Source organism: Nycticebus coucang, chromosome 18 (genome assembly GCF_027406575.1).
Source record: "Nycticebus coucang isolate mNycCou1 chromosome 18, mNycCou1.pri, whole genome shotgun sequence".
Lineage (NCBI taxonomy): Eukaryota > Metazoa > Chordata > Mammalia > Primates > Lorisidae > Nycticebus > Nycticebus coucang.
Genome location: NC_069797.1, coordinates 28331196 through 28356601, shown reverse-complemented (window position 1 = coordinate 28356601; position 25406 = coordinate 28331196). Strand labels below are relative to the sequence as shown.

Below are 25406 nucleotides of genomic sequence, written 5' to 3'. Positions count from 1 at the left end.
TGAACCCACCACCCTCGGTATATGGGGCCAGCACCCTACTCACCGAGCCACAGGTGCCGCCCTCCCTCTACAGTTTTTATAATAGATCATTAATACTAAGACTGGCCCAGGGAGAAAGGGTAGCAAATGCTAAGGGAACTCTGCACTGACGTGAGAGATCTGACTACTGCTCCAGCAAACTCCCAAGGAAGCTATGTGACAAGTCACCTGGCCACCTCAAACCTGTTTCCTTATCTGCCAAACGGCTACTTCTTGGCTTATTTACTTCACTGGGCTATTAAAAGATGAAATTAGATAATGTTTGTAAAAATGGTTTGAGGAAATACAAAGCTTTGCAAAAGTATAAGACCAGAATTGCAGTTTTTACAGCACTTTGAGGGATCAGAATCAGAACTGGAAGGTCCTGGATCTTTGTCTAAAGTTGACCAGCATAGAATGTGTTTAAAGACTATGCCCCCCAATCAATAAGGACAGGTGATCCCTTCCTGCTTCTCGCTGGATGTCTTCCCCTATAGGCCTCTGCCTTTTTTTGCAATAAAACGACCCAGATGCTGCTGGTCAGCAGCTCATCTCAGGTTTCAGTGCAGGTTTATTTCAGTTTTATATTTTATTCCAGGCAAGTGCTTATTACATAGATAGTATTCATGTCTCAATACCTAAAGTCTTGGAACATGAACAGCCACTAGAATACAGTTCAATAGTAAAAATACAATATGTACAAAATTAGGGTTCTTGAATTTTTTTTTTTTCCCACACAGCAGATGTATCCAAACACATAAAAATCTCTACAGTCTGGGGTCGCTACAGTTTATATTTCAGGAAACGGAGACACAGTGACTGAGTCCTCACTGTAAACAAGGGCCACCTCTTTGGGGGTTGGGGGTGGGACCCTGGGATGTGGGGAGAAGCTGTTCCTGGAGAGAGCAGGGGTTAGGATGACCCCCCAATTACCCTCTAGGCATTCCCTGCCCTTCTTTGGCTCCCCCAAGGAACCAACGATCCCCTCTCCCCGAGGTAAAGACTCCCAGCCAGTGAGCCACTCTGAACATCAAAAGGTCAAACACGCATGAGAGGTAAGAAGTGTGTGTGTGTCCCAGGCTGGAAGGGCTAGGGAAGGAAGGGGCAGGCGGTCCCACGGGTGAGGACAGATGTAGTCCTGACAGTTCTGGGGGGAGGGGGGGGATGAGGGAGATGCCCAAAGAAGGGCTGGGTGGTGGCTGCCCACTCGGGCACACAGCGTCACAGCGTTCACAAACAACAAAAACAACAGCAACACCCATCGTCACCAATCTGGACATAGTCATTCGGCACTAGATTTGGAGGCCCCACTGCTGGGGGCGGTGGGTAGATGATGAGGTATCTGTGCAGGCCCCAGGGGCGACTGGCCTCAGGATGCAGGGAGAGGTGGACAGAGTGAGGGAGGGGCAAGGTTGCCAAAGCTGCTCTGACCGTCCTAGTGTGTCAGGCCTGCCCTGGACTCTCCTTCTGCTCTTTCCATTGTTGTCAAATGGGAACAGCAAAACTGGCTCCCCAAGAGCCAGGGTGTTAGGTGTAGGTGGCTGCAGCTGCAGGAAGGCAGCAAGCTCATGTAAGAGGGATGCTGTGCAGGGGTGTGGGGCTCCCTCTTCTAGTCCTCTGAGGGTAGAAACCTGGTTCCTAGCTACCCCTTTCCCACTCCCAGTAGAGACAGATAAGAACAAGAAAGTCCCCTGGCGGTCTCCAGGACCAGAAAGGAATTGAAAGGGAGAATCTATTCTAGATCTGTGCTGGCCTCCTCTGTGCCTGCTAGGGCATTCCAGAGAATCCTGAACTCTTCCCCTCTAGCCCCTCACCTGTCCAGAACCCTGCCCCAGTTGTCAATACAAACTTCACACCTAGGCACGCTCCTCCCACACCGAAAGGCCACTGGTGTGTGTCCAGGTGGAGAGCCACATGTGCACGTAACTGTGTTTGACACAAGGCCACTTACAGTAAATACCCACATACAAAGAGAAGCCAAGAGAAGCCTGCTAAGGTAGAGGCAGGGAGAGCAGCATCCCCAACACTGGACCCCTATTCCTCTCCATCCCAGCCCAAGCCTAGTCCCTGGCCCAACTAAGGCCTTTTCTCAGAGAAAGGTAGTGGTGCACAGCAGTACATCGGGGAGGGCACTCTGAAAACTGTCCACCAGAGAAGGGGACATTCAGGAGCAGAGATGACAGGCAGAGGGTCTGGAGCAGAAGCAGCTCTCCTCCATGGTCACTGAAGCCCCAGCTTTAGCCCCACTCTTTTTGCGTATGTCCCCAGGGCTTGTTTGGGGAAGGATTTAGCTTTGGCCAAGCCCCCAGATTTAACCTCCTGAGGCCTCAGCAATGTAGCTTCTAAGGCTCCTGGAACCAAGACCAGATGCTGGTCCATGGGTTCCCAAGCTGCAAGGGGCCCCCAGTCCCTGGGGCAATGCACAGCACCGAGCAGAGGGAAGGAAGCAGGGGAGTGAGCAGAGCATTTCTCCTTGCTGCCTTCTTGAAATGAAGAGCCAAGCCCAAGGACAGGGACAAAGGTCCAGACCCAGGCTGCAGGAGTCAGGGGCAGAACCAAGCCCCTCCTTTCCTACCCCCAGCCCCAGCTTGCCTTCCTGAGGTCAAGAGCCCGGTGGCAGGGGCTGGATTGGGGGTGTTCAAGAAGCTTGGCAACAACTTGAATCTGGTTCATTGTTGGTAGAGAATCGTTAAAATTAAGAGTTTCTACTGTAAGGAATCACAGAGACTGCAACTGCATCAGACAGCCCCAGGCCAGGGCACTCACCTGTCTGGGTGGGACTCCAGACCAGCCCCTTCCTAGGATTTGTCATCTGTGCTCAGGGGAGGGCCCCCACCAACCCTGTCCCCAACTTTCTGGGCCAAGTGGCTTCAGTTCTGCCTACTCTATTTCCCCTCCAAAGGCCTGGAAAGAGAACACTGAAAATCTGGGGGGAGGCCCGGGACGCTTGGCCACCTCACCAGACAGCAGTAGCAATAGCAGCAGCAGCAGCAGCAGCAGCATGGGAAGGTAGGCAGGGAAGGGAGAAGTCAGAGAACACAACATCCACATCGCACTGATTTCAGGAGACAGGGTGGGGAAGCAGGAACAGCACTGGAGCTGGCACCAGGCCAGACAGGCGGCACGTTCAGAGTATCTCTCATCAGTCATTTTATCAAGTCCTAGTGCAGCAGGTAACCCCCGGCCCTGTGCCCAACTCCCTGGGGTGGCCCCTCCCTCCCCTGGCTCAGAGTCTCTACACCCCCTTCCCCTAGGAGGCCTGGGGGTGAGTATGTGGGGGAGGCGCGGGCCTTGGCCTGGCTGGAATGTGTGGAGCTGGTGGGTGGGACAGTGGGGGACAGGTCCCCCTCCCTGCCCCCACTGGGGGCCTCTGAGTGGCCTCATCCTCAAGCCAGCTTGAGTGTGCTGACTGGGAAGGAGGGCATGGTGACCATGGTCACAGGGTTGAGCACTGTCTGGCCTACCAGCTGAGGGTGGTGGACCACCTGAGCCCCCACAGCTGGCTTTGCCATGACGGTGGCTGGAGGCCCCAGCCCGGCTGTGCCATTTACTTGCTGGTGCGAAAGGGTATGGGCAATGTGGCTCACTGCCACAGGCTGGCTCACCGCCACAGGCTGTGGGTACAAAGGCAGCTGGGAGCCTAGGTGGGCCACATGGTTGAGGGTGGCAGGGTGCACTGTGATGTGGCCAATGGGGGGTGTGGCAGGTGCCAGCTGCACAGCAGGGCTGGGGGCCGAGGGGGCGATGTGGGCAATGTGCTTGCCACCCGGCCCCTGCAGAACGTGGTTCACAGTCTGGATGACTGAGGCGTGGGTGGTGGCTGTGTGGGCAATGACTGTAGAGCCACCCCCAGCCGTGGCCACCAAATGGGCTGGAGCTGGCACCAGCGTCTGGGCAGGGGCAGCTGGTGGGGGAGGAGGAGTTGGCAAAGGGGTCTTCTGCTGTGGCGGCTGCTGTTGCACAGGGAGGTGAGCAGGGGACAGGGCCACTGGGTGGGGGTGTGGGTGTGGAGGCAGAGGCACGGGGGCGGTGCTGGGGGGTGGCAGGGTAGACTTCAGCAGCTCCGGTTGGGGACGATGGCTCAGCTTAGGTGGGCCTAGGCCCGCCCGGTCCTCCTCCATATCCTCGTCTATGTTGTCCTCACCCTCTGTTGGGGAACATGGGGCAGGGAGCAGGTCAGAAGTGCTTGGGAAACAAGAGGTTGGAGGTGCAGATGCCCATGGGTGCCTGGGGATATGATGGGGCTAGGGTAGGGAGTGTCTTGTCTAGCAGGTAAAAGCCTGGCCAGGGAGGCTGGAATTTGAGGTGCAGGGGATAGCATTTGAGGGTGATATGGCCAGTACAGGGGCTGGGGCTCACCAGAGGCAGTAGAGGTGGAGGCCTGGTCGTCTTCAGGTTGGCCCGTCTGCCGGAGCACACGATCAATCTCGAGGACGTCCATCCACTGGCTCAGCTCATGCTTGAGCTCTGCCAGCCGCTGCTGTGTGGCAATCTTCTCCCGAGCCAGCCGCTCCATCTCATGCTCATATTCCTTCTCCTTCCTCTTCAGGGACTGGGGGACAGAGTAAGGGACAGCCAAGACACTCTCAGCAGCAGCCTCAAGGTCATCAGTACCTCAAAGCATCTCTCCACATCAACCAACCCACAGGGACAAGTCTGCAGTGATCAGGGGCTCAGCCTGACAGGGCTGTTGGAGACCATACCTTCCTAGTGGGCTTGACATTCTGGGAACATGGGTCTTTCCCCACCACTCACAACAACTGTCCAGAGGGGCCTTGCTGCCTCTTGCCTCAGGCTCCCATCCTGCAGCCTCTCCACTTTCCTGTTCTGACCCAATGCTGCCCTACCATTCATATCTTCTGCTCAGTCACCAATGTCCCAAGCAACCTCCTTGAAACCCTTTCCCCCCAAACTCTAAATGATCCAGCACTTGCTTCTCTTTACCTCACCATTCACTTGTCTGCTTGTTAACTTCAACGTCCTTGGAGTATGACCCACTAGATTTTGTGACCTCACTCCTCCCCACAGCTTGCCTCTATTTCTTCCCCAGAACCTACTGGCTCTGCACCTCTTCTCAGACCCCCTTCGCCCTATCTCTCCTTCCCCACCACCCGCCCACAGCCCTTAGTAGTGCCCAGGCTGCTAAACATCCCCAAAGTAGGAAATATATCCCCCTTGTCTTTTCTTTCTTTCTTTTTTTTTTTTTTTGAGACAGAGCCTCAAGCTGTCACCCTGGGTAGAGTGCTGTGGCATCACAACTCACAGCAACCTTCAACTCCTGGGCTCAAGCGATTCTCCTGCCTCTGCCTCCCAAGTAGCTGGGATTATAGGTGCCCGCCACAATGCCCGGCTATATATATATATATTTGGTTGCAGCCATCATTGTTGTTTGGCGGGCCTGGGCTAGATTCAAATGTGCCAGCTCAGGTGTATGTGGCTGACGCCTTAGCCACTTGAGCCACAGGCGCCTTTTTTTTTTAATACAGAGTCTCATTCTGCTGCCCAGGCTAGAGTGCTCAGGCATCACTCACCTTAGCTCACAGCAACCTCAAACTCCTGGGCTCAAGTGATCCTCCTGCCTCAACCTCCTAAGTAGCTGGGACTATCGGTGCTTACTACCACGCCTGGCTAATATTTCTGTTTTAGTAGAGATGGGTTCTTGGTCTTGCTCAGGCTGGTCTCAAACTCCTGACTTCAAGGGATCTTTCCACCTCTGCCTCCTAGAGTGCCAGGATTACTGCCCTCCCCCTTTTCTACACTACTACGTGAGCTAAACTGATGAGACATGGTTCTTGGGGTGCTCAAGAGCACCCAGTGACTCTTGCTGAACATCTGAGAAGTGTCAGACCTTCATTAAGGTTCCAGGTTGGCCTTCCTCCCCTGACACTGATGCCACACACTTCACTGCAAACATCAGAAGGGAGATCCCGGGCGGTGCCTGTGGCTCAGTCCATAGGGCGCCAGCCCCATATACGGAGGGTGGCGGGTTCAAACCCGGCCCCGGCCAAACTGCAACCAAAAAAAAAAAAAATAGCCAGGCGTTGTGGCGGGCGCCTGTAGTCCCAGCTACTCGGGAGGCTGAGGCAAGAGAATCGCTTAAGCCCAGGAGTTGGAGGTTGCTGTGAGCTGTGTGAGGCCACGGCACTCTACCAAGGGCCATAAAGTGAGACTCTGTCTCTACAAAAAAAAAAAAAAAAGAAGGGAGATCCCTTATCCCAGTGCCATCTCCCTCTCAACCCTTCCAGGCTCACTGGCAATCTTTTGCCTCTTAAGAGTCTTCACTTCCACACTGTGGTGCTGCTCCCTTATCTAAAGGGCTCCAGTTTCCCCTTGCAAAGGGGAAAGGTCAGCATTTGTCTCATGGCTCAGCTTCCTTCTATGCCAAAAGTCTTTGCCATATTCCTAAGAGCTCCTCACCTGTTGGATAGTAAGGAAGACCTCCTCTCTTCCTACATGCACACACACACATAACTCTGTTGGCTTCTCACCTGGCTCTACCCCTGAGACACCAAGGCTGGATGATATAAAATGAGGTCATATCAACTACGGGCCTATGGTGAGTCAGCCTTCACTCAAAGATGGCTGCTGAAGTGGCCATCCTGAACTCTACCCACTTTTGGGGTGGCTAGCCTTTTGGGCCAGGGAGTGTTATAGGTAAAAACTTCCTCTTATCACTTAGTCCAGTCGTCTATAGTTCTAGAGGCCTCTGTAATTTCCCCAGGTTCTAACTTTAGTCCACATTTTATTTATTTATTTGAGACTTAGTCTCACTATATACTACCGGCCCTCGGTAGAATGCCGTGGCATCACAGCTAACAGCAACCTCAAACTCTTGGGTTTAAGTGATTCTCGTGCCTCTGCCTCCCACTGGGACTACGGGCACCCACCACAATGCCTGGCTATTTTTCTGTTTCAGTTGTCATTGTTGCTTAGGTGGCCTGGGCTGGGTTCAAACCTGCCAGCCTCGGTGTATGTGGCTGGGGCCATAACCACTGTGCTATGGGTGCCGAGCTGTACATTACTTCATTTTAAACCCACTTCCTTTCTGTGACTACCTGGATGGATAGTTTAGTACCTGTTTACTTCTCATCCTGTCTCTGTCCACTTCACAGTGGCTTTCTTCAGATCTTTTACCATTTTCAGGCTTCTCTAGAGTCTGACTGGAGCTTACCACCTTCCCACAGCTTCCTGTTCTCAGCATACAACCAAAGCCTTCAGTCTACATGGTCCCTCTGGCCTCTCCGGGACTAACTTTCAATGCTTATCTTGTGCCTACTATCCCTCATCTCTGCATGGCAACCAACCATCCTGAGCATCTTTTTATTAAAGTGTTTGTATTTTTGTGAGGAGATCTCACTATGTCGTTGTCCAGGCTGTCCAAACTCCTGAGCTAAAGCATTCCTCCTGCCTCAACATTCTAAATAGCTGTGACTCTTCAGGTGTGCACCACCAACCAGCTTTATCTTTTGTGTCCCAAAATGCATCCTGCTCCCTCACACTGGAGAAACTTTGGCCTGCACTGGGTTCTCTGCTCCCTCACTGTTTACTTCACCCTGATTTATCTTGTAGATCTCAGCACCAATGTCCCTTCCTCAGCACTAACTTCCCTACTCCCTCAGAATATACCCTGCCACGCCTGTCCCTATTTTTTTTTGAGACAGAGCCTCAAGCTGTTGCCCTGGTTAGAGTGCTGTGACATCACAGCTCACAGCAACCTCCAACTCCTGGGCTCAAGCAATTCTCCTGCCACGCCTTTCCCTATTTTTTTTTTTTTAGAACAGAGCCTCAAGCAGTTGCCCTGGTTAGAGTGCTGTGGCATCACAGCTCACAACCTCCAACTCCTGGGCTCAAGCAATTCTCCTGCCTCCACCTCCCAAGTAGCTGGGACTACAGGCCCCTGCCACAACGCCTGGCTATTTTTTGGTTGCAGCTGTCACTGTTGTTTGACAGCCCAGGCTGGATTTGAACCCGCCAGCTCAGGTGTATGTGGCTGGTGCCTCAGGGGCTTGAGCCCTAAGTACCAAGCCCACGCCTGTCCCTATTATGCCCTCCTGGCATAGTCTTCCATATGTTTACTTGTTTATAATCTGCCACAATACCAAACCTCTGAGGAAAACCCATATTTTTTTCTTTGATCTGTATGGTGTTCTCAGAAGCAGACACAGTGCCAAGTTAAAAGTACCTGAACGAATAAATGAAGGTGAGAATTTACAGGAAGACTTGTGAATTTTCTTCTGTTCCTGCTTCTACCAGCACCAGAACAAGTATCCGTCATGGATAGCCAGAAGTATACTCCCTTCCCACTTAATACAGACTCAGCTCAGTCTGCTCCTTCCACCAAGTATTGGAATTCTTTTCAATCCATAACTTTAGGCAAGGTGCCCCTCACCAAATAGATAACTCCCCATATCTAGAAAGAGGAACTAGCCATTCCATTCTTCCTACTTCTCAATAATTACTATTAAGACTGCTCTGAGACAGCTGGGTGTTGTGGCGCATGCCTGCAGTCCCAGTCCCAGTCCCAGCTACTCGGAAGGTCAAAGCAAGAGGATCATTTGAGCCCAAGAGTTTGAGATTGTTGCGAGCTATGGCGCCACAGAGGGTGACAAAAATGAGACTGTATTAAAAAAAAAAAAACGCAGACTGCTGTGAATTACATACATAAAACAATCTCAACTAACCCGCCTAACATTCCTATAGCAAAGGCATTATTTTTTCCTCTTTAGCATCACCACGCAGGAGCGGAAATTGATTATTCATAGGAAATGTCACAGAACGCAGACAGAGACTTGCTAAGAGGCCGGATGACTGAAAGACCAGTAAATTACACCTAACACCAATTTCTGCAGAAAAAAACCAGAAATAAGCCATCCGGCCTTCCATGGCCTTCCAAGACCCTCGGAAAACCAGAGCCCCTCGGCCGCTCCCGGCTGGGGCCATTCCAGTGGTCAGCTACTCCCCGCCCCTTTGAGAACACGGGCGCACCCACGCGGACCCGGCTTTGCTGCGTCACTCCCGGCGGGCCTCAACCTCACTCCGCACCCCCAGGAGTCCCGCCCCCAGCCAAGCCCAGCCAATCCGCGAGCTCGGCTCCGCCCCTCCCGGCTGCCGGGAAGCGGCCTGGAGGCGTGCCAGTCCCTCCCCCTTGCCCGGGAGGGCGCGAGGAAGGGCGTGCACTTGCAGGAGGCAGGGAGGGAACCGCCGGCTGGGAGCAGCCGCGAACGCGCGCCTCCGCCCCCCTGCAAGTCAGACTCCGGTTACCTCAGGGCTGTGACCCTGCAGTCGAGGCCGGGGGAGGAGTGGCGACCCCCGGCTGCCTCTGCGCCTGGCCGGACCCCCCTCCCCGACCACGGGAGCTGTGATGTCGCCCAGACTCCAACGCTTCACAAGTGGGTCAACAGGGAGCCCCCCAAGACATTCCCAGCCCCGCCCAACGCAGGCAGGGAGCCCTAAGTCCCTCCCACTCCCCAACGGCTCCCCGTCTCCACGGCAGCCGAGCGTGGCTGCCCGCCCCATCCCCCACAGCCTTCTTCCCGGCCCGCGGAACCCACCGCCAGTTTCCAGGGAAACCGAAACTCAGGGCCGTCATAGCAACAGTCTTATCTGGCAGCCCCCAACCTCAGCACCGCAGAAGGAAGTCAGTACCCAAAGGGGGGAACACACGGACAGGAGAGGCCTTTAAAAAAGGGACTACTTTCAACTCAAGCGGTTAAAAAGGTTTGGTGACCCTCCCCCAAGATACCCACCGCATTGTCCCAACTGCCAGATTTAACCCCCAAACTTGAAGGGTGGCACCTCAATACTTGCACCAAAAGGACCTTAATTCTTTTTTTTTTTGGCCGGGGCTGGGTTTGAACCCACCACCTCCGGCATATGGGACCGGCGCCCTACTCCTTGAGCCACAGGCGCCGCCCAGGACCTTAATTCTTATTGGGTAAAAGTGGGGGGCTTCACGCGCGCACGGCAGTCTGGACGGAGGCCACGCCCAGCCTCCCGCACTTATAGTGACGGGCCAGAATACATGTTCCCGCCCAGGCAATGCTGGTGGGTTGGGGCTCTGGGCTCGCTCCACGTCTTTCTTACCCGCAGCTGCACGAGCACGTGCAAAGCGGGGGCCGGGCACCGGGTTTTACACCAAGCAAGCCTGCAGCGCGCGCCTCCCGGGTCCCAGGGAGAGACCCCGAAGTTGCGGGGGCAGCGCAGACAGCGGAGGCTCAGAGAAACAGCCGGGCGGGGGAAGATGGGGAGGGGCGCGCCGCCGAACTCTCCTCTGCGCACGCGCGCCCTTCCGTCCGCCCCCCTCCCGGGCAGGGAGCCCCGCTGACGTCAGCCGAGCCATGTGCTCAGCGCCCGCGTGGAGGCGGGCGGGGGAGCCGGGAGAGCGGCGGGGCGGGGCTGGGCGGCGCGCGCCGCAGCCAGGGAAGGAGGGCGGCCAAGTTGGGAGGAAGCTGGCGCCACCACCGCCAGCCGCTGCTTCCCTCCCCCATACCTGGATGTACCGCAGCGCGGTCCGCAGCACGCTCAAATTCGATGTCTTCTTGTCATCCACGTTGGGGATGTTACGCTTCAAGGTCTCAAAGCATTCCTTCAGATGGGCCCTCCTGGGGAAAGGGAGCAAGGGCCGTCAGCCAGCGTCAGGGTGTTGGGGTGGGGAAGGGAAGGCCCAGTGTGTGCGTGGGGGACCCAGGGTGGGGCGTGTACCGGGAGCAGGCGGGCAGCCGAGTCACACACGCACACGCACACACCTGTTCTTTTCCAGTTTGTTGTGGACTTCTCTGGTTCCGATCCTGAAACCCAGACAGACGAGAAGCTCAGGGAGGAGGGCCCGATTAGGAGGCCTTCCTTACCCTTCACCATCCCACGAATTGCCACAGGCTTTTTGCCCCCAACAAGAAGTGTTGGCCCTGTGCAGTGCCGTTCACACCCTGGGGGGGCACAGGTATGCTCTTAAGCCACAACCCCTGTATCCCTCCATCCCACCCAGCCAACCATGAGGGAGCCATATTCCCCCAATATTCTTGTCCAGAGGCCTGGAAATGCCATAAGCCTCAGCCTTGGAGTCCAATTACACAGAAGCCTGAAAACAGCAGAGGGCGATGGCCATTCCTTCTCAGGACAGATGGGCACTGTGAGAATGTGTCCAAATGTAGGGTGTGCTTTTGGGCAGCAGGACATACATCTGAAGGGCTAGCATGGGAGGGTACTTCTCTTGCACACACAACCCAGCCTGTGGACTCTCCATCCCTCCAGCCCCAACTCTGCCACACCTCACTCACCCCCCAGGCCTCTTCTTCTGTTCACTGGATTTGACTTCTTCAGCTGGTGCCAACTTCAGGGTCCCAAGTGTGGGTGGGGGTGGCTGCTGGGGGGCCAGCTGAGGCTGGACTCCAGGGTGTGGTGCTATGGTCAGGATGGGTGTGGGGAGGGGTTGCAAAGGCTTGGGGCTGCCAGTGGGTGGAATGGTGGTCTTTGAATCTGGCAGGAGGGGAGCAGGGGTGGGCACCTGTGGCCTGGTGGGCAGGGCGGCAGGCTCCTTAATGCTGAGTCCAGGGGTGCTGACCAGAGCCGGTTGCCGAGGGGCCAGGGGCAGAGGCTGGGCTGCAGGGGGCAGTGGTGGGGGTGGGGGCAGTGGCTGAGGGGAGTTGGTCACTACAGGAATAGGAATGACAGTCAGTGGGGTGGGGGTGGCAAGCGGTGGTGGGGGTGCCGGTGGGGGTCCCAGCGGGGACAGAGGCAGGGGTGGTGCCTCAATGCGGGGCTCCTCCACAGGCAGGGCATGTGCCAATCTGGCCAGGCTACTGGCCTTCTTCTGCTCCTGCTCCCGCTCCCGCTCCAAGCGAAGCCGTTCCTGCTCCTCTACACAGAGAGAACACAGGGGCATCTCAGCAAGGCTGATGGTCCTTGGCTCTGGTTTCATCTGCACTCCACGCCTGGCCCGTCCTCTGACACACCCCTGCCCTGCCTAAGATACCACAAATACCCAGCCACATCCAGCTAGGCACTGGGATAAGTGCTGGGGGCACAGCAGTAAACAGACAGGCAGAACTGGTCCCTACCCTGGGGAGTTCACAGCCTGGGAGTGGGGGCATAAGGACAAGTATCAGACTAACAGTCCAAACAAAGGGAGGGACAAGGAGGGTGGCAGAACCTGAGCTGTCAGAGGATGCTGCAGGCCCAGCAACCTGCAGTTAAGGTGGCAGGCACACCATGAGCAAAGAAGGTGAGGAGCAATAGGGCTGAGGGAAGAGTGGTGGGTAGAGGCCAGTTCCCAAGACTTCACAGGCCACCACAAATGGAGAATGAAGAGGCGCCACCACCTTCTGGCGAAGGCCTTCAGTAACATTTACCAAGAACCTTCTAGATGGCAGGCAGTACCTCCATTTCACAGATAAGGTAAAGTTAGCTCAGAGAGGCAAAATGTTTTGTTGAGGGTCAAACAGCAACTCTGACATGTGGCTGGATGCCCTGCCAAACACTTGCTGTGCCAACATATGCTCACTGGGTATCTTCTCATGCACACTCACACCCCACATACTCCCTGGATCCTCACAAGAGGTCCACATCACAGGCAGGATAGGACAGGGACATCACCTTCATTTCACACATGAACTCAGTTGAGGTCAGGCAATCTACTTGCCTCAGCCTCCCAGAGTGCTAGGATTACAGGCCTGAGCCACCACACTGGCCTGGCCCAGGGCTCTTGATTCCCAAAGCCTTTGTTTTCCTCAGGGACCATTCAGCAAACTCACTTGGTCCTTCTCTACCCCTTCTAGTGCTAGAAATCATTTCTCCCAAATGCCCTTGGCCTCCTCACCACCATCAACAGCACACAAACTAGAATGGTAAGAGGAGAGCAGAGAGGAAAGCTGGGGTCCCTAATAGGGGTGGAGCAAGGCAACCCAGCAGTTTAGCATTTCTACTATAAACCCAGAAGGTGAGGCCTGCTGAGGAGCTAATCCAGAGGCCCCTCTCCATCTCTACCCTGCCCTGCCCTCTCCTAGGCCCCACCTTCGGGGTTCTCAGGCCTCAGGGCTCGGCTGGTCCTCAGAGAGTGTGCAACCCCCAGGCCAGGGAGCTAGCTGGCTGGTGGAGACGCCTCAAACACGCCACTGTCTGGGGTGGGGCTGGGGGACTGAAGTTGGCTAAATCCCCCTCTAAGGAGGAGGGCATCAACCCCTCAAATGTCTTCTTACTGGCTCAGAGGCCCAAAAACCCTGAGGCCTGGTTCTTTGGCCAATCAACAACCTGAGTGTAAACTAAGCCTGCTCCCAGCCCCTCCCTCCTACAGACTGGAAGGAGGAAGCAGAGGGGGAAGTGTTCTGAGAGGGAGCACTCAGTGGTTTCCCAGCAGCCAGAGTGCAAAGGCTAGGCCAGTCAGTGGGCCTCTTCCGTATCTCCCTGCCCTTCAGGAAGAGGAGATGCCAAGTTGGTGCAGGCCTGCTCCAACGTGGGGAAGCCTTGCTCTTCCAGGCTTATGTTACAGCCCTAGAGAAAACCAGCTCTTTGCTTTCCAGCTTCCCACAAACCACACTGCCTAAGAAACCTGCTGAGTTCCAGCTACGGAACCCTTCTCAGGCCCAGCCTGGGACATCCCCAGGCCCCTTCCCTATCCTCCCACTCCCACCAAGACAAAGGCCCGTGAATACAGGGCCCAACATAGCCCCCACATCTGTTCCTTTGACCCAGGACCAAAACTTTCACTGGTCTTGGGGCCAAGTACTCCATTCTTCACAGGCAAAGGGATAGGGCCAAATCCCAAGGACAGGTGCCACTTAGGAACCCACAAGGCAGGCAAACCACCCATTCCCCACATTTTGAAGCAACTCAAAAGCTCACCTCTCCCCTCCCTTCTCTTCTCTCTTCCAGAACCAGGCAAGTTAATCTCACAGGTGCCAGAAAGAACCCAAGGTGAATGGTAAAGCTCTATCATAAGTGGACGAGCTTAATAAAACTTGACTGGTGGTGAAGAGGGTGCCCGAGCCAGAACCAATCCACCAAAGCTAACTGCCTTTCCTCTCAGCTCTGACACATTCCCCATCCAGCAGTGACCCTCCCTGTGCTCTGGAGACAGGGAAGCAAACTAATAGTTGTAGGGCTTCCCTCAGGAGCAATCTGGGTTTAGGCTCCTTTAAAAAATGCTTTCTTTGTTCTAACAGGGTATAAAGAAAAAAAAGTAAAATATAAAAAACAAAAAGAACGTTTTTCTGCACCCCTGGTGTGATCCCTGCCTCACTCACATACATGCATGCACTCATACTCTGGTACCTTCCCTGGGCTCCACCCAGAGGCTGTCCCCAAAGAATTGGGCATGACCCCTCTGGGGTGACCTGGGGGCTACGGTTTCAGCCCACAGTCAAGAGCATGGGCATTGTGCTCCCTTCAACCTTCTCAAGCTACTGTGGCCCAAGGGCTTAGCAGACACAGGGCTGGGGGTGGAGGAGTCTGCCCTGTGTGGTCTGAACATGCACCAGGAAATCTGTCCTTCTAAGAGCTAACAGGGAGCTTGGTGCTTAAGGCAGGCCCAAGGTGAGATTTGGTCAGGAGTCTCTGAACACTCAGACCAGGTCTCTCCAATCAAGACAGAAGGGGGTCACTTCTAAGCCACCTCCATGATCATGCCAAGCCCTCCTACTAAGCACCAGGGAGGCTCAGCCCTTTCTTCCTTTCTTTCTCTCATTCACATACATCCTCAGGTTCATCATGTGAGCAAACTGGCTGGCATATATGAGGAAACCCACTCTTGAGGTTGAAAAGGGGGATCGACAAGAAAATCCTTGCTCAGGGCTGGTCATTTCCCAGGAAAGTGGTTTTGGTCAGAAGGTTCATGTGCCACCCCCTTCTCTCCTATTCTTCGTCCCAGGTCAGAGGCCAGACTCCCAGGAGAGAGAAGAAAGTGAATTCTGGAGCTTAAACTGCTGGGACCAGGTCTGGCCATTTGTACATGTGTTTCTGGAGTAGATTTAGCTTTACAGCACCCACCCATTCCCTAAGATCCCCTGACCTAGGGTCAGGAAGACGTGACTGGGCAGCTAAACTTGGCCTGCCCCCAGTTCTCACCACCTGGGGGAGGAGCAAGGCTCTAACCTAACCTTTTAGGAGCGAACCCTTCCCAGTTTCCTTCACATCACCTCCTATCTTACTGGTCATATCTGGGCTTTCTTATTTGAGAAGGAGTGGAGAGGAAAGGGGTGGGAAGGAGTCGGTGAAGTGAACGTTCAATGGGGGCAAAAGCAGTGTGGCTAACACCTAGCACAGGGCCTGGTACACAGTGAGGACACAATAGGGACTCTTGAACTGTACTGTGTTGATAGTGGCAGCAGGTGACTCAGTCTCTCCAAACCTGGTGCACGCCTCCACTGGGCACAAAGGCAGGGCATTCCCGGTCACCACACCACTGTCCAATGCCTGACCCTGTTCCGGACCCCCGAAGACAAGGGGGAGGGGAAGGTGGGCGGATGTCCCAGCCCATTAGTTCCGCAAAACGCAAGCATACAGGTCTCATATCTCGAGTGACTCTTGACCTTGAGAGGCCGGTCGGCGGCCCAACTAGGCCGGCGGACCCGCAGCTTCCCCCGCCCCTTGCCCGCTGCCGCTCCCCCGCCCGCGCCTGCCGCCGCGGCGGCACACGGCGCGCGCGCACACAACACACACTACTACCTCCTGCATGACTCATCATTGAAGCAACAATAGGCAGATAGAAAGGAAAGGAGGGCGAAGCTCTCTCTTCACCACAACCAAACCTGCCAAGGGAGTCTGGGGGTGCTGGGAGGAAACAGGAGTCCCTAAATACTGCACACGTGCCGTTCCACGGCTGAGGCCCTCGTGGCAGTCTGGAAAAGGTCTATCCTCCCAGTCCCTATTTTTGAAGCACCCTGAATGTACAGACTATCAAGGGCGCATGGGGACAGAAGATAGTATCGTCGTCTCTCGAGGGGCGTCCAAAGTTTGCCCCTTCTCAGCCTGGCTTATTAGTGTACGGCCCAGGATGATGCCAGGGGGGATCTGGTGAGAATGTTTTGGGGGTCGGTGGGAAGAAGTGAGCTTTAAATGTCTAGATGCCCAAAGATTTCCCTCGCCTCAGGATCCAGCACAAGAGATCTAGGAGAGAACCGACAGGTGAGCTCAGGTCCTCCTTCGCAGGGCAAAGGCTCTCCCAGCAAGATGCCCAGAGGCCGGGCCCAGGGCCCAACCCAGCGCAAGGCCCCTTGCCAGCCCCGCCCAGGCCCCGCCTATAGCCGTGCGCAAGGCAGAGAGGAGGGGCCAGACCGCACAGTCCCCAGCGGGAGTGTCCCCGGTGCACGTGGTCGGGGGCGGAGCCCGTTCACGTCACCATTCGGTGTAACCAACAAGCTTGGAACGCAGGCACACGCAACATTCCAGGCGAGAGCGGGTTTGGAACGCGCAGACACGCCACATTCCACACCGGCTAAAGCAGGGTGTAGAGAGGGGGGCCTGGGGGCTGCCCCTAGCGACCCGTGGGCCGTTTTGCAGACACCCAGTTAGTCCCGCTCTCACCCAAACCCCTGACGCGCGCGACCCAGCCCAGCTCGGGGAGGCGGGGTCAGGCGGGGCTGGCCAGGATCATAAGACACGCGATGTCATTTCATTCTGCAAAGGCCGCCTCCGCCCCAAGCGGCGCGGAGATCTGCCGGGAGCGCCCCCCGCACCCTCCCTACGGGGCCAGGGAAGCCGGAGAGCTGCTCGGCGTAGAGTAATCCCCACCACCACTCCGTTACACACACGCCCACTCCTGTGCTATACACACGCCCGTGTACACGTCCGTCCATCCCCTCTCCCCGAGGCTCACATCACACATCCCCCGTGCACACACGCACGCACACGCGGGTCTGCCACCCCCACGTAACACTATTCCTCACCCCACCCTCCGGCTCACTCATCTTCAGAGCTACCGAGGGCTCCGCTCGTCCACGCAAAAGGAGCCCCCCAGGGAAGGTGCACAGGGGTACCAGGAAGCTGGGGTGACGCCCGCAGGAACCGCGCATCCCTTGCTGCATGTTAATGAATTCATTAATTAATTTCACTGCCCACATCACTCTTCCTCGGGCGGCGGCTCTTGCTGAAAGCTATACACTGGCCGGCTTCGCAGGCCAACTGAGAGGGGGGCCTGCCTGTGCTTTCTCGGGGGCTCGGATACCGGGGTCACTCGCTTCCCCTTCCCCAGTGCCCCAAGGGCCCAGCCTGGCCGCTCACCACGTGCTCTCTGTTGTTGCTGCGCTTGCCATTCCAGGAAGCGGGCCGCCTCCAGTAGCGTCTCTATACTCATCGCGCTGAGAGCTGCCGGGGGCGCGCCGGGGCCCAGGCTGCGGCCCGCAAGTCGGGCACAGGTCAGGCTGGCGGGCAGGCAGGAGGGAGGGATCACCTCCGGGGGGCGACAGGGCTGGGCAGAGCAGCGCACTCCACAGGGAAGAACGGGGGAGCACAGGGAGAAAAATAAATGTCTTCCAAAATATTTGCAAAATATAAATTTGCAAATTTTTTAAAAAATGTGATGCAAAAAAAAAAAAGGCGGCACTGCCTCTCTTCTTCTCCTCCCTCTCTTCCTCCCTTCCGATGCCTCCCGCCCCGCAGCCCCCGGGAGTCCCGCCGACAAGAAAGGGCTTTGCAACAAGATGGCGAGGAGGCACCGACACACACAACAAGGGAAGGAGCCGCGCTGCCCCCGGCCGCCGCCCCCGCTACTACACCGGGGCGGCAGACAAAGCCCGGACCGGAGCCCCCGCCCGCAGGGCCGTGGCGTCTCTTGGAGGGATGGGCGGGGACCTACGTGAGATGCCCCGCCCACCACAGACGGCGCGCGCACACGTGGCCTGGGTGGGGGTGGGGATGGGAGAGGATCCTGCTGGGTTTGCCTGCTGTATTTCCGCTTTCCCACCTCGCCCCGCCCCGACTGCAAGCCACAAGTTGAGCAAGGGCTGCATATTTGGTCATTCACAACAAAATCCGTCCGGCTGGAAGGAAGGGTGGAAAATTCAAGACTTAAGATAGCACAAATAAGCATATTCCAGGTGAGGGAAACTTTAGGATGGTAAGACTGGCCTGACCCCTGGGTCTCCGCTCTCCACCCACACGCGACCTAAATCCCGCAACCACCCAGTTGTCGCAATTCCCCCGGGATCCGCCCCTGGGCGGAGCTGACAGCGGGGGACTGTCAGAGAATTGGCCAAGGAAGCGGAGTAGTGATCCGATTCCGCTTTTTGTCTCTGTTCCTCCCCCCGCAGTGCGTTCGCATCCTATTAGGCGACGTCACCGGGCCGCGGGCCAATGGGCGGGCAGGACAACACGGCATGGAGCAGCTCCACATGGACACCCCGCGCCGCCAGCCTTCTGTTTAAAGGGCCAGTGTCTGCGGGATCACATTCGCGGGTGCCGATAGGGCTACTGGGTGAACACAGGGTGGGACACCGAAAGGGGAATCCCACAGTCGTGCGCTGGCCTACCCATTACTTTTTACTATCCTCTATCTAAAACCATATCTTTCTCTTTCCTTCCTTTAAACTCATGACATTGTCTACGCGTGTGGGATACGGATGGAGTCTCCGACCTTACCACCCCGAAGGCCACCTTTTGCTCTGGGGTCCGGGCGGGGGCGGTTAAGACAAGGCTTCCACAGCCCAGGCGAAGTGGGCGTGGCCTAGGTCAAGAACAACAACGTGGAGGGCGGAAGCCCGGCCCTCTTGGCGGCAGGGTGACCCAGGCAGCAGGCGGGGCGCGGGAACGGGCGCTGTTTCTGGTTTTAACTGCGCTCCCTAGGAAGGCGGGGACCCTCGGCTGGCGAGCCCGCGGGCTTCTCGGTGGTGCTGGTTTTTAGGGGCGTCTTCGGTACAGCGTTAGACTTTTGAGGTCGCCCCAGTTCTCTCAATTTACAGATAAGGAAACTGAGGCCCAGAATCGAGAAAGGACTGTTATTCACTGTTCCAGCGGCATCTTGCTCAGTGGGGAGGAGCATTTATCTCTGACCCCCAGCGACGACTTTTTGAATCCAGTACTGGGGTAGGGTCCCCAATTAGAAAAAAAGCAGGGAGTAATATCAAACTGCCCACCCTGGAAGGGGGTCTTTCCCTTTCACGTTGTGATTGGGGCAACAAAAATCACCTTCTGAAACCCAGCGCTGCTGTTTTGTTGTTTCAGTGGAGATCACACTAACCCCACTGGTACAATTGGTAGGGTCAGCTGAAGGCGTATTTGGGGCATTCTGGAGCATGTTCAATTCTGCCGTCCCAATGCTAGATGTAGGAACGTCAGTTCTGGCCCCGGAAGCCTTTCTTTGCTAACCAGTTCGAGAGGAGTGGGGCAATCCATAGCAGTGGTTTTAGGACTCCAAAACCTGGGTTGCACCACCACACAAGGCCAAAAAGCAAACCTCTATGAGGACGGGTGAGAGGGAGGCCATCCCGCCAATCCATCCCATCCACACTGCGCCCTCATAGGGGAAGGTTCCTATTTGGGGGACTAACTGTAAGAGAGCTAGGAGCATAGAAAGCAAAAATGAATGCTTCCTGGCTTTGCTCTTTTCCTTTGAGGGCATCATGGTGCATCCTAGTTAAAGTAAATCTGCATAAAAGATCCCAGTGAACGGGAAGAAAGGAGTTTTTGCCAACACCAGTTTTTAAGGGGCTCTGATCTTTGCATTTTTAATGCCCCAGCATTTGCAGTTTTTGGCCGGGGCTGGGTTTGAACCTGCCACCTCAGGCATATGGGGCTGGCACCCTACTCTTTGAGTCACAGGTGCTGCCCAATGCCCCAGCATTTGGAGCTGAGCATGAAGAGCTCATTACACACACAATGTCCAGGTGCCGCTAACCATGCTTATGATGAACTGATGCAAAGGGGGATTAGAACACAACAGCCAGGTTCCTCTCCATGGGATGAGTGCCCTTTTCCTGGGAGGCCTACATCTGTGCTATCCCTGATAATGCTTCAAGGTGTCTGCAGCTTGCTATCAGTATGGTTGGGCCTGGCTCACTCTGTGCTGCTAGAAAAAATGAGAAATTTAAAGGCAATACATAGGTGAACAAGAGTGGAGGGATCCTAAACAGTATGGGTGGTCCTGACTTACAATGATACAAGATTTTTTGGCCAGGGCTGGGTATGAACCCACCACCTCCAGTATATGGGGCCAGTGTCCTACTCCTTTGAGCCACAGGGGCCGCCCCAATGATACAAGTTTTTCAGGCTGGGTATGGTGGCTCATGCCTGTAATCCCAGTACTCAAGGAGGCTAAGGCGGTGGATTGCTTGAGCTCAGGAGTTTGATACCAGCCTGAGCAAGAGTGAAACCCTGTCTCTAGCAACCCATTATGGTGGGTGTCTGTAGTCTCAGCTACTTCGCAGGCTGAGGCAAGATGATTGCTTTTGCAGTTTTTTTTTTGGCCAGGACCAGGTTTGAACCTGCCACCTCCGGCATATGAGGCCAGCACCCTACTCCTTTGAGCCATAGGCGCTGCCCAAGCCCAGGAGTTTGAGGTTGCTGTAAGCTATGATGCTGTGGCACTCTGCCCAGGGCAAAAGAGTGAGACTGTCTCAAGGGGGAAAAAAAACGTTTTTTCAACTTTACATTGTTGCAAAAGCACTATGCATTCAGTAGGCTCCTCAATTTGGGATACGGTGATGTCTGATTAAGCTCGTCATAAATCAAGGAGCATATACATAATAGTAACCTGAGATAATGCTGTTAACCAAGTTCTCATTTTGTTTGGGATCAGCAGTGTAGCATTCTGCACACAGCACTATACTGGTCTCCATTCCTGCCTTCCTCAGGGAGGTGAGGCTCTTGTACAGCCCTGGAGTCTCTGCTAGAGGCTGAAATCCAATTTTTCTTTCTTTTTTTTTTTTTTTTTTTGTAGAGACAGAGTGTCACCTTATCGCCCTCGGTAGAGTGCTGTGGTGTCACACAGCTCACAGAAACCTCCAAATCCTTGGGCTTAGGCGATTCTCTTGCCTCAGCCTCCCAAGTAGCTGGGACTACAGGCGCCTGCCACAACGCCCGGCTATTTTTTTGTTGCAGTTTGGCCGGGCTGGGTTTGAACCCGCCACCCTCGGCATATGGGGCCGGCGCCCTACCCGCTGAGCCACAGGCGCCACCCTGAAATCCAATTTTTCTTACTCTTCTTGTGAAGCCCCAATTCTATCTCATTAAGTAGGCACCTCTCTGAAAAGTAGTATTGTGAAGACAACTTTTCCTTCAGCTGGGGAAGCAGGAGATAAAAGTGGGATGAACACAGTTTTGAACGTTGGCCTCTCCCTTGCCCCCAATATCCCATCTGCTCCAGAGCTTAGTGGAGATGCCTGCTATTTAAAACAAACAACCTTACTGGCTTCACATGATCATCTGTTTATTTGGGTCATGTGGGGACAGCAGCCAGGGGATGTTAGGCAAAAGCAAAGGTTTAGAAAGGAACCTGCTTCTGGGCCTCTTGTTGCCTAGAGAAGCCTGAAAATGGCCCAGAAGAATCTCTCATCAACAAAGGTTTCCCCAGTTGGGGAAGAGACAGTGGGAGGAGAAGATACCTGTAAATAAAGGGGAATGAGTGGGAGGGCCATTTAACATTTTAGCTCCAGCTTCCTGTTCCAAGGGGGTGGGGTTGGGATGGGGGAGAAGCTGGCAATTGTATTCACGCAAAAGAAAGAGAAAATAAGTTTTTTTGGCTTTAGCAGAAAGGTTAGCAGGTTTTGGGAATGATCCAAAGGCCAGCAGGCCAGCCATCTCCAAAAAGTTGTTCCTAAAATTGCCCCCCTACCTGTGGGGCAAGGGAAACCTGGGTCATCCATCATTGTTCTTGTTCTCATGAGCAGGTTTCTGTTTTCAGTCTCTTCCTTGTCTTGTGTACCCAATGCCCAGTTCAAATTCCACAGTATCTCCCAGTTTTTTAATATTGTGAGACAGACACATGCCTTTAGTGAGCCTGCCCATCACCCCACCACTCACCCCAACAAAGTGCTAGACATACAACTCCAAGAGCTATGAAAATCAGTTCCTGACCCCTATAAAGCCTAAGCAATGAAATAGGGGAAAGAGTGTGAAGCCAGAAGTACAGATATTCACACTAGATCCTAGAAGATTTCCCAACCCTTCAGGTCTTGACTTATCTTTTGCAAGTGGCATTAGGAGCTTTTTAACTATCATACTTCAAACAAGATCACAGGGAGAGGCTCGATGCCCGTAGCTCAGTGGTTAGGGTGCAGGCCACATACACCATGACTGGAGGGTTTGAACCTGACCTGGGCCTGCTAAACAATGACAACTGCTACAACAACAACAACAAAAATAGCTGGGTGTTGTGGCGGGTACTTACAGTCCCAGCTACTTGGGAGGCTGAGGAAAGATCGCTTAAGCCCAAGAGTTGGAGGTTGCTGTGAGCTGTGATGCCATAGCACTCTACTGAGGGTGACATAGTCAAACTGTCTCAAAATTAAAAAAAATAAACAAGAAAATCACAGGGAGAAATTTAGCTGTGGGGGGAAAAGGTAGAGTCAAAAGACCAGTATATGCAGGAACATACCAGACAACATTCATTCACAAATATATCCCTGTAGCCAAGGCCAAATGACCTTTGGTAAGCCAGACTGGGGTAAAAGGTCACAGAGCAGAATTCAACACCACAGTTATACTTGGAAAAGGTTAGCTTTGCTCTCTACCTTTCTTTCTTTTTTTTTTTTTTTTTCTTTTGTAAAGACAGAGTCTCACTGTATTGCCCTTGGGTAGAGTGCCGTGGCGTCACACAGCTCACAGCAACCTCCAACTCCTGGGCTTATGCGATTCTCTTGCCTCAGCCTCCCGAGTAGCTGGGACTACAGGTGCCCGCCACAACGCCCGGCTATTTTTTGGTTGCAGTTTGGCCGGGGCTGGGTTTGAACCCGCCACCTTCGGCATATGGGGCCGGCGCCCTACTCACTGAGCCACAGGCGCCACCCTAGCTTTGCTCTCTACCATCATGCTGGATGCACCACAAGTGATAATATGACCATGTAAAGACCCAAAGAGTACTAATTTACTCATTTCTTTACTCATTTCAGAAGGTATAGTCAGCCCTCTGTACAACTGGGTTCAACGTCCTCACACTCAACCAACCAAGGATCAAAAATATTTAGGAAAAAAGACCAGGCGCAGTGGCTCATGTCCATAATCCTAGCACTCTGGGAGGCTGAGGTGGGTGGACTGTTTGAGCTCAGAACTTTGAGACCAGCCTAAGAAAGAGCAAGCCCCCATCTCTATTAAAAAAAGTAGAAAAACTGGCCAGGCTTACTGGCAGTACCTGTAGTCCCAGCTACTTGGGAGGCTGAAGAAAGAAGATTGCTTAGCCCAAGAGTTTGAGGTTGCTGTGAGCTATGATGACACCATGGCACTCAACCCCTGGGTGACAGAGTGAGACTCTGTCCCAAAAAGAAAAAAAAAAAAGAAAAATTAGCATGTATGGTGGTACACACCTATAGTCGCAGCTACTTGGGAGGGTGAGGCAGCAGGATCATTTGAGCCCATGAACTTGAAGTTACAGTGAGCTATGATAATGCCACTGTATTCTAGCCTGGGCAACACAGTGAGCCTCTATCTAAAAAAAAATAATAATAATACAATCAAAAAACAAAGAAACCAGTACAGCACAACTATTTACATAAAATTTATATTGTGTTAGGCACGATAGAGATGATGTATACAGGAGTATGTACAAACTATACCTTTCTATATTCATTCAGGACTTGAAGAACCTCAGATTTTGGTATCCTCAGGTCGTGGAATAAATTCCCCCTTGGATACTGAACAATGACTGTAATCATATCTTTCTACGTTCTATAAGAAGTCAAGTGTGGCTCAGTGCCTGTAGGTCAGCAGCTAGGGCTCCAGCCACATACACCAGAGCTGGCAGGTTTGAATCCAGCCCAGGTCTGCCAAACAACAAGAACTACAACCAAAAAATAGCCAGGCATTGTGGTGGGCGCCTGTACTCCCAGCTACTTGGGAGGCTAAGGCAAGAGAATCGCTTGAGCCCAAGAGTGTGAGATTGCTTTGAGCTGTGACATCACAGCACCCTACTGAGGGCGACACAGTGAGACTGTCTCAAAAAAAAAAAAAAAAAAAAAAGAAATCAAGTGGATTTAAGGCTAGGTAAGCCAGCTGAACCTGATTTTTTTTTTTCCTTGCTATGTCGCCCTTGGTCGAGTGCTGTGACATCATAGCTCACAGCAACCTCCAACTCTTGGGTTTAAGCAATTCTCTTGCCTCAGCCTTCCAAGTAGCTGGGACTACAGGCACCGGCCACAACACCCGGCTATTTTTTGGTTGTAGTTGTCATTGTTGTTTGGCAGGCCCGGGCAGGGTTCAAACCCGCCAGCTCTGGTGTATGTGGCTAGTGCCCTAGCCGCTAAGCTACAGGCGCCAAGCCTGAACCTGATTCTTGACAAGCCCAGAGTGACAAGGAGCAGGATTCTGAATGACTGACAGAGGTGTCACAGAACTTTTCACCCCCAGGTTTTGTCAGAGGACCTTCCTAAACCCACAAATCGGTACAATCAAGTTCCACCTTCCTATTCCTGCACTTTCTCCTTTTCATAGCCTCATACAATGCCATGGCCGGAAGAAGTGAGATCACCTAGTCCCAAGAAAACATGTCTTATCCAAGGTTGCAAAGCTGCCAAGTGTCAGCTGGGTTGAGAAGTGGCCTGGTCCTCTTTGAATGGGCCAGCCCAGCCTGGGGAAGTGCTATCCATGTGGGTCCAGAGTCCCCTTCATTCATGGAATGAGTGAAAGTAGGGAGAGAGCTTGTGCCCTCCTAAAGACATTTACTTTGCTTAGTGGTGCCCAATGAACAAGTTGGAGTGAAAAAGCAAGGAAAAGAGAATTACACTTGGGATCAAGAAACTCAGATGATCTCAGGGACACTGTTCTGCCTCAGGCCACTGTGAGGAACTGACTGCTTCTGGGTAGGCAGCCGTTCCGTACTGGTGCCTATGTCTGGCCTGAAAAGGTGACTGGGGGAAAGGGGCAGATTTCTATCCAGGCAATCACTATGGGTGTGGACACTGAGTAATAAGGAAAGAAATGCAGTTCAGAAGCAAAAAGGGAGGAGCCATGTCCTCTGAGCCAGCCAACCCAAGCAGCTAGAAGGAGAGCTGTGGATGACAGTGGGTCAGAGCCTGGGCAGAAGAAAGCTTATTGAATAGAAAGGCACAAGGGGAAGGATGAGGACCTCATTTATGCCTATGAAGAAAAAAAAAGAGGTGGCTTTACAACAGTAAATTAATCCAGGTCAGAGGAGTGGGACATGGCAGAAGTTATGAGTCAAGAGAGGTGGAGCCCAGCAGTGTCAAGAGCCAGCTGGGTCATGTAGGCTGATAGGGAAGGCCCCTCCCAGGGCAAAGGGGCTGGAATGCAAT

General features: G+C 54.0%; 1 protein-coding gene across 1 annotated transcript; it reads right to left on the bottom strand.

The window, feature by feature from the left end:
- Window positions 1-571: 571 nt before the first annotated feature.
- MNT (MAX network transcriptional repressor) lies at window positions 572-18010 on the bottom strand. Its single transcript, XM_053568512.1, has 6 exons — window positions 17230-18010; window positions 11295-11874; window positions 10764-10805; window positions 10508-10619; window positions 4378-4570; window positions 572-4165 (listed from the first exon to the last, which is right to left on the bottom strand). The coding sequence occupies exons 1-6, from the start codon at window positions 17300-17302 to the stop codon at window positions 3405-3407; spliced, it is 1761 nt and encodes a 586-aa protein (XP_053424487.1). The 5' UTR covers window positions 17303-18010; the 3' UTR covers window positions 572-3404.
- Window positions 18011-25406: the final 7396 nt, after the last annotated feature.

Bases quoted from the DNA above. Each gene is read 5' to 3' on its own strand.
- MNT (XM_053568512.1), bottom strand. From the start codon at position 17,302: ATGAGTATAGAGACGCTACTGGAGGCGGCCCGCTTCCTGGAATGGCAA. The intron at 10,620-10,763 runs GTGTGTGCGTGT...CCCTTTCCCCAG, and splicing joins AACAAACTGGAAAAGAACAG to GAGGGCCCATCTGAAGGAAT. The intron at 4,571-10,507 runs GTATGGGGGAGG...TCTGTCCCCCAG, and splicing joins CCGCGCTGCGGTACATCCAG to TCCCTGAAGAGGAAGGAGAA.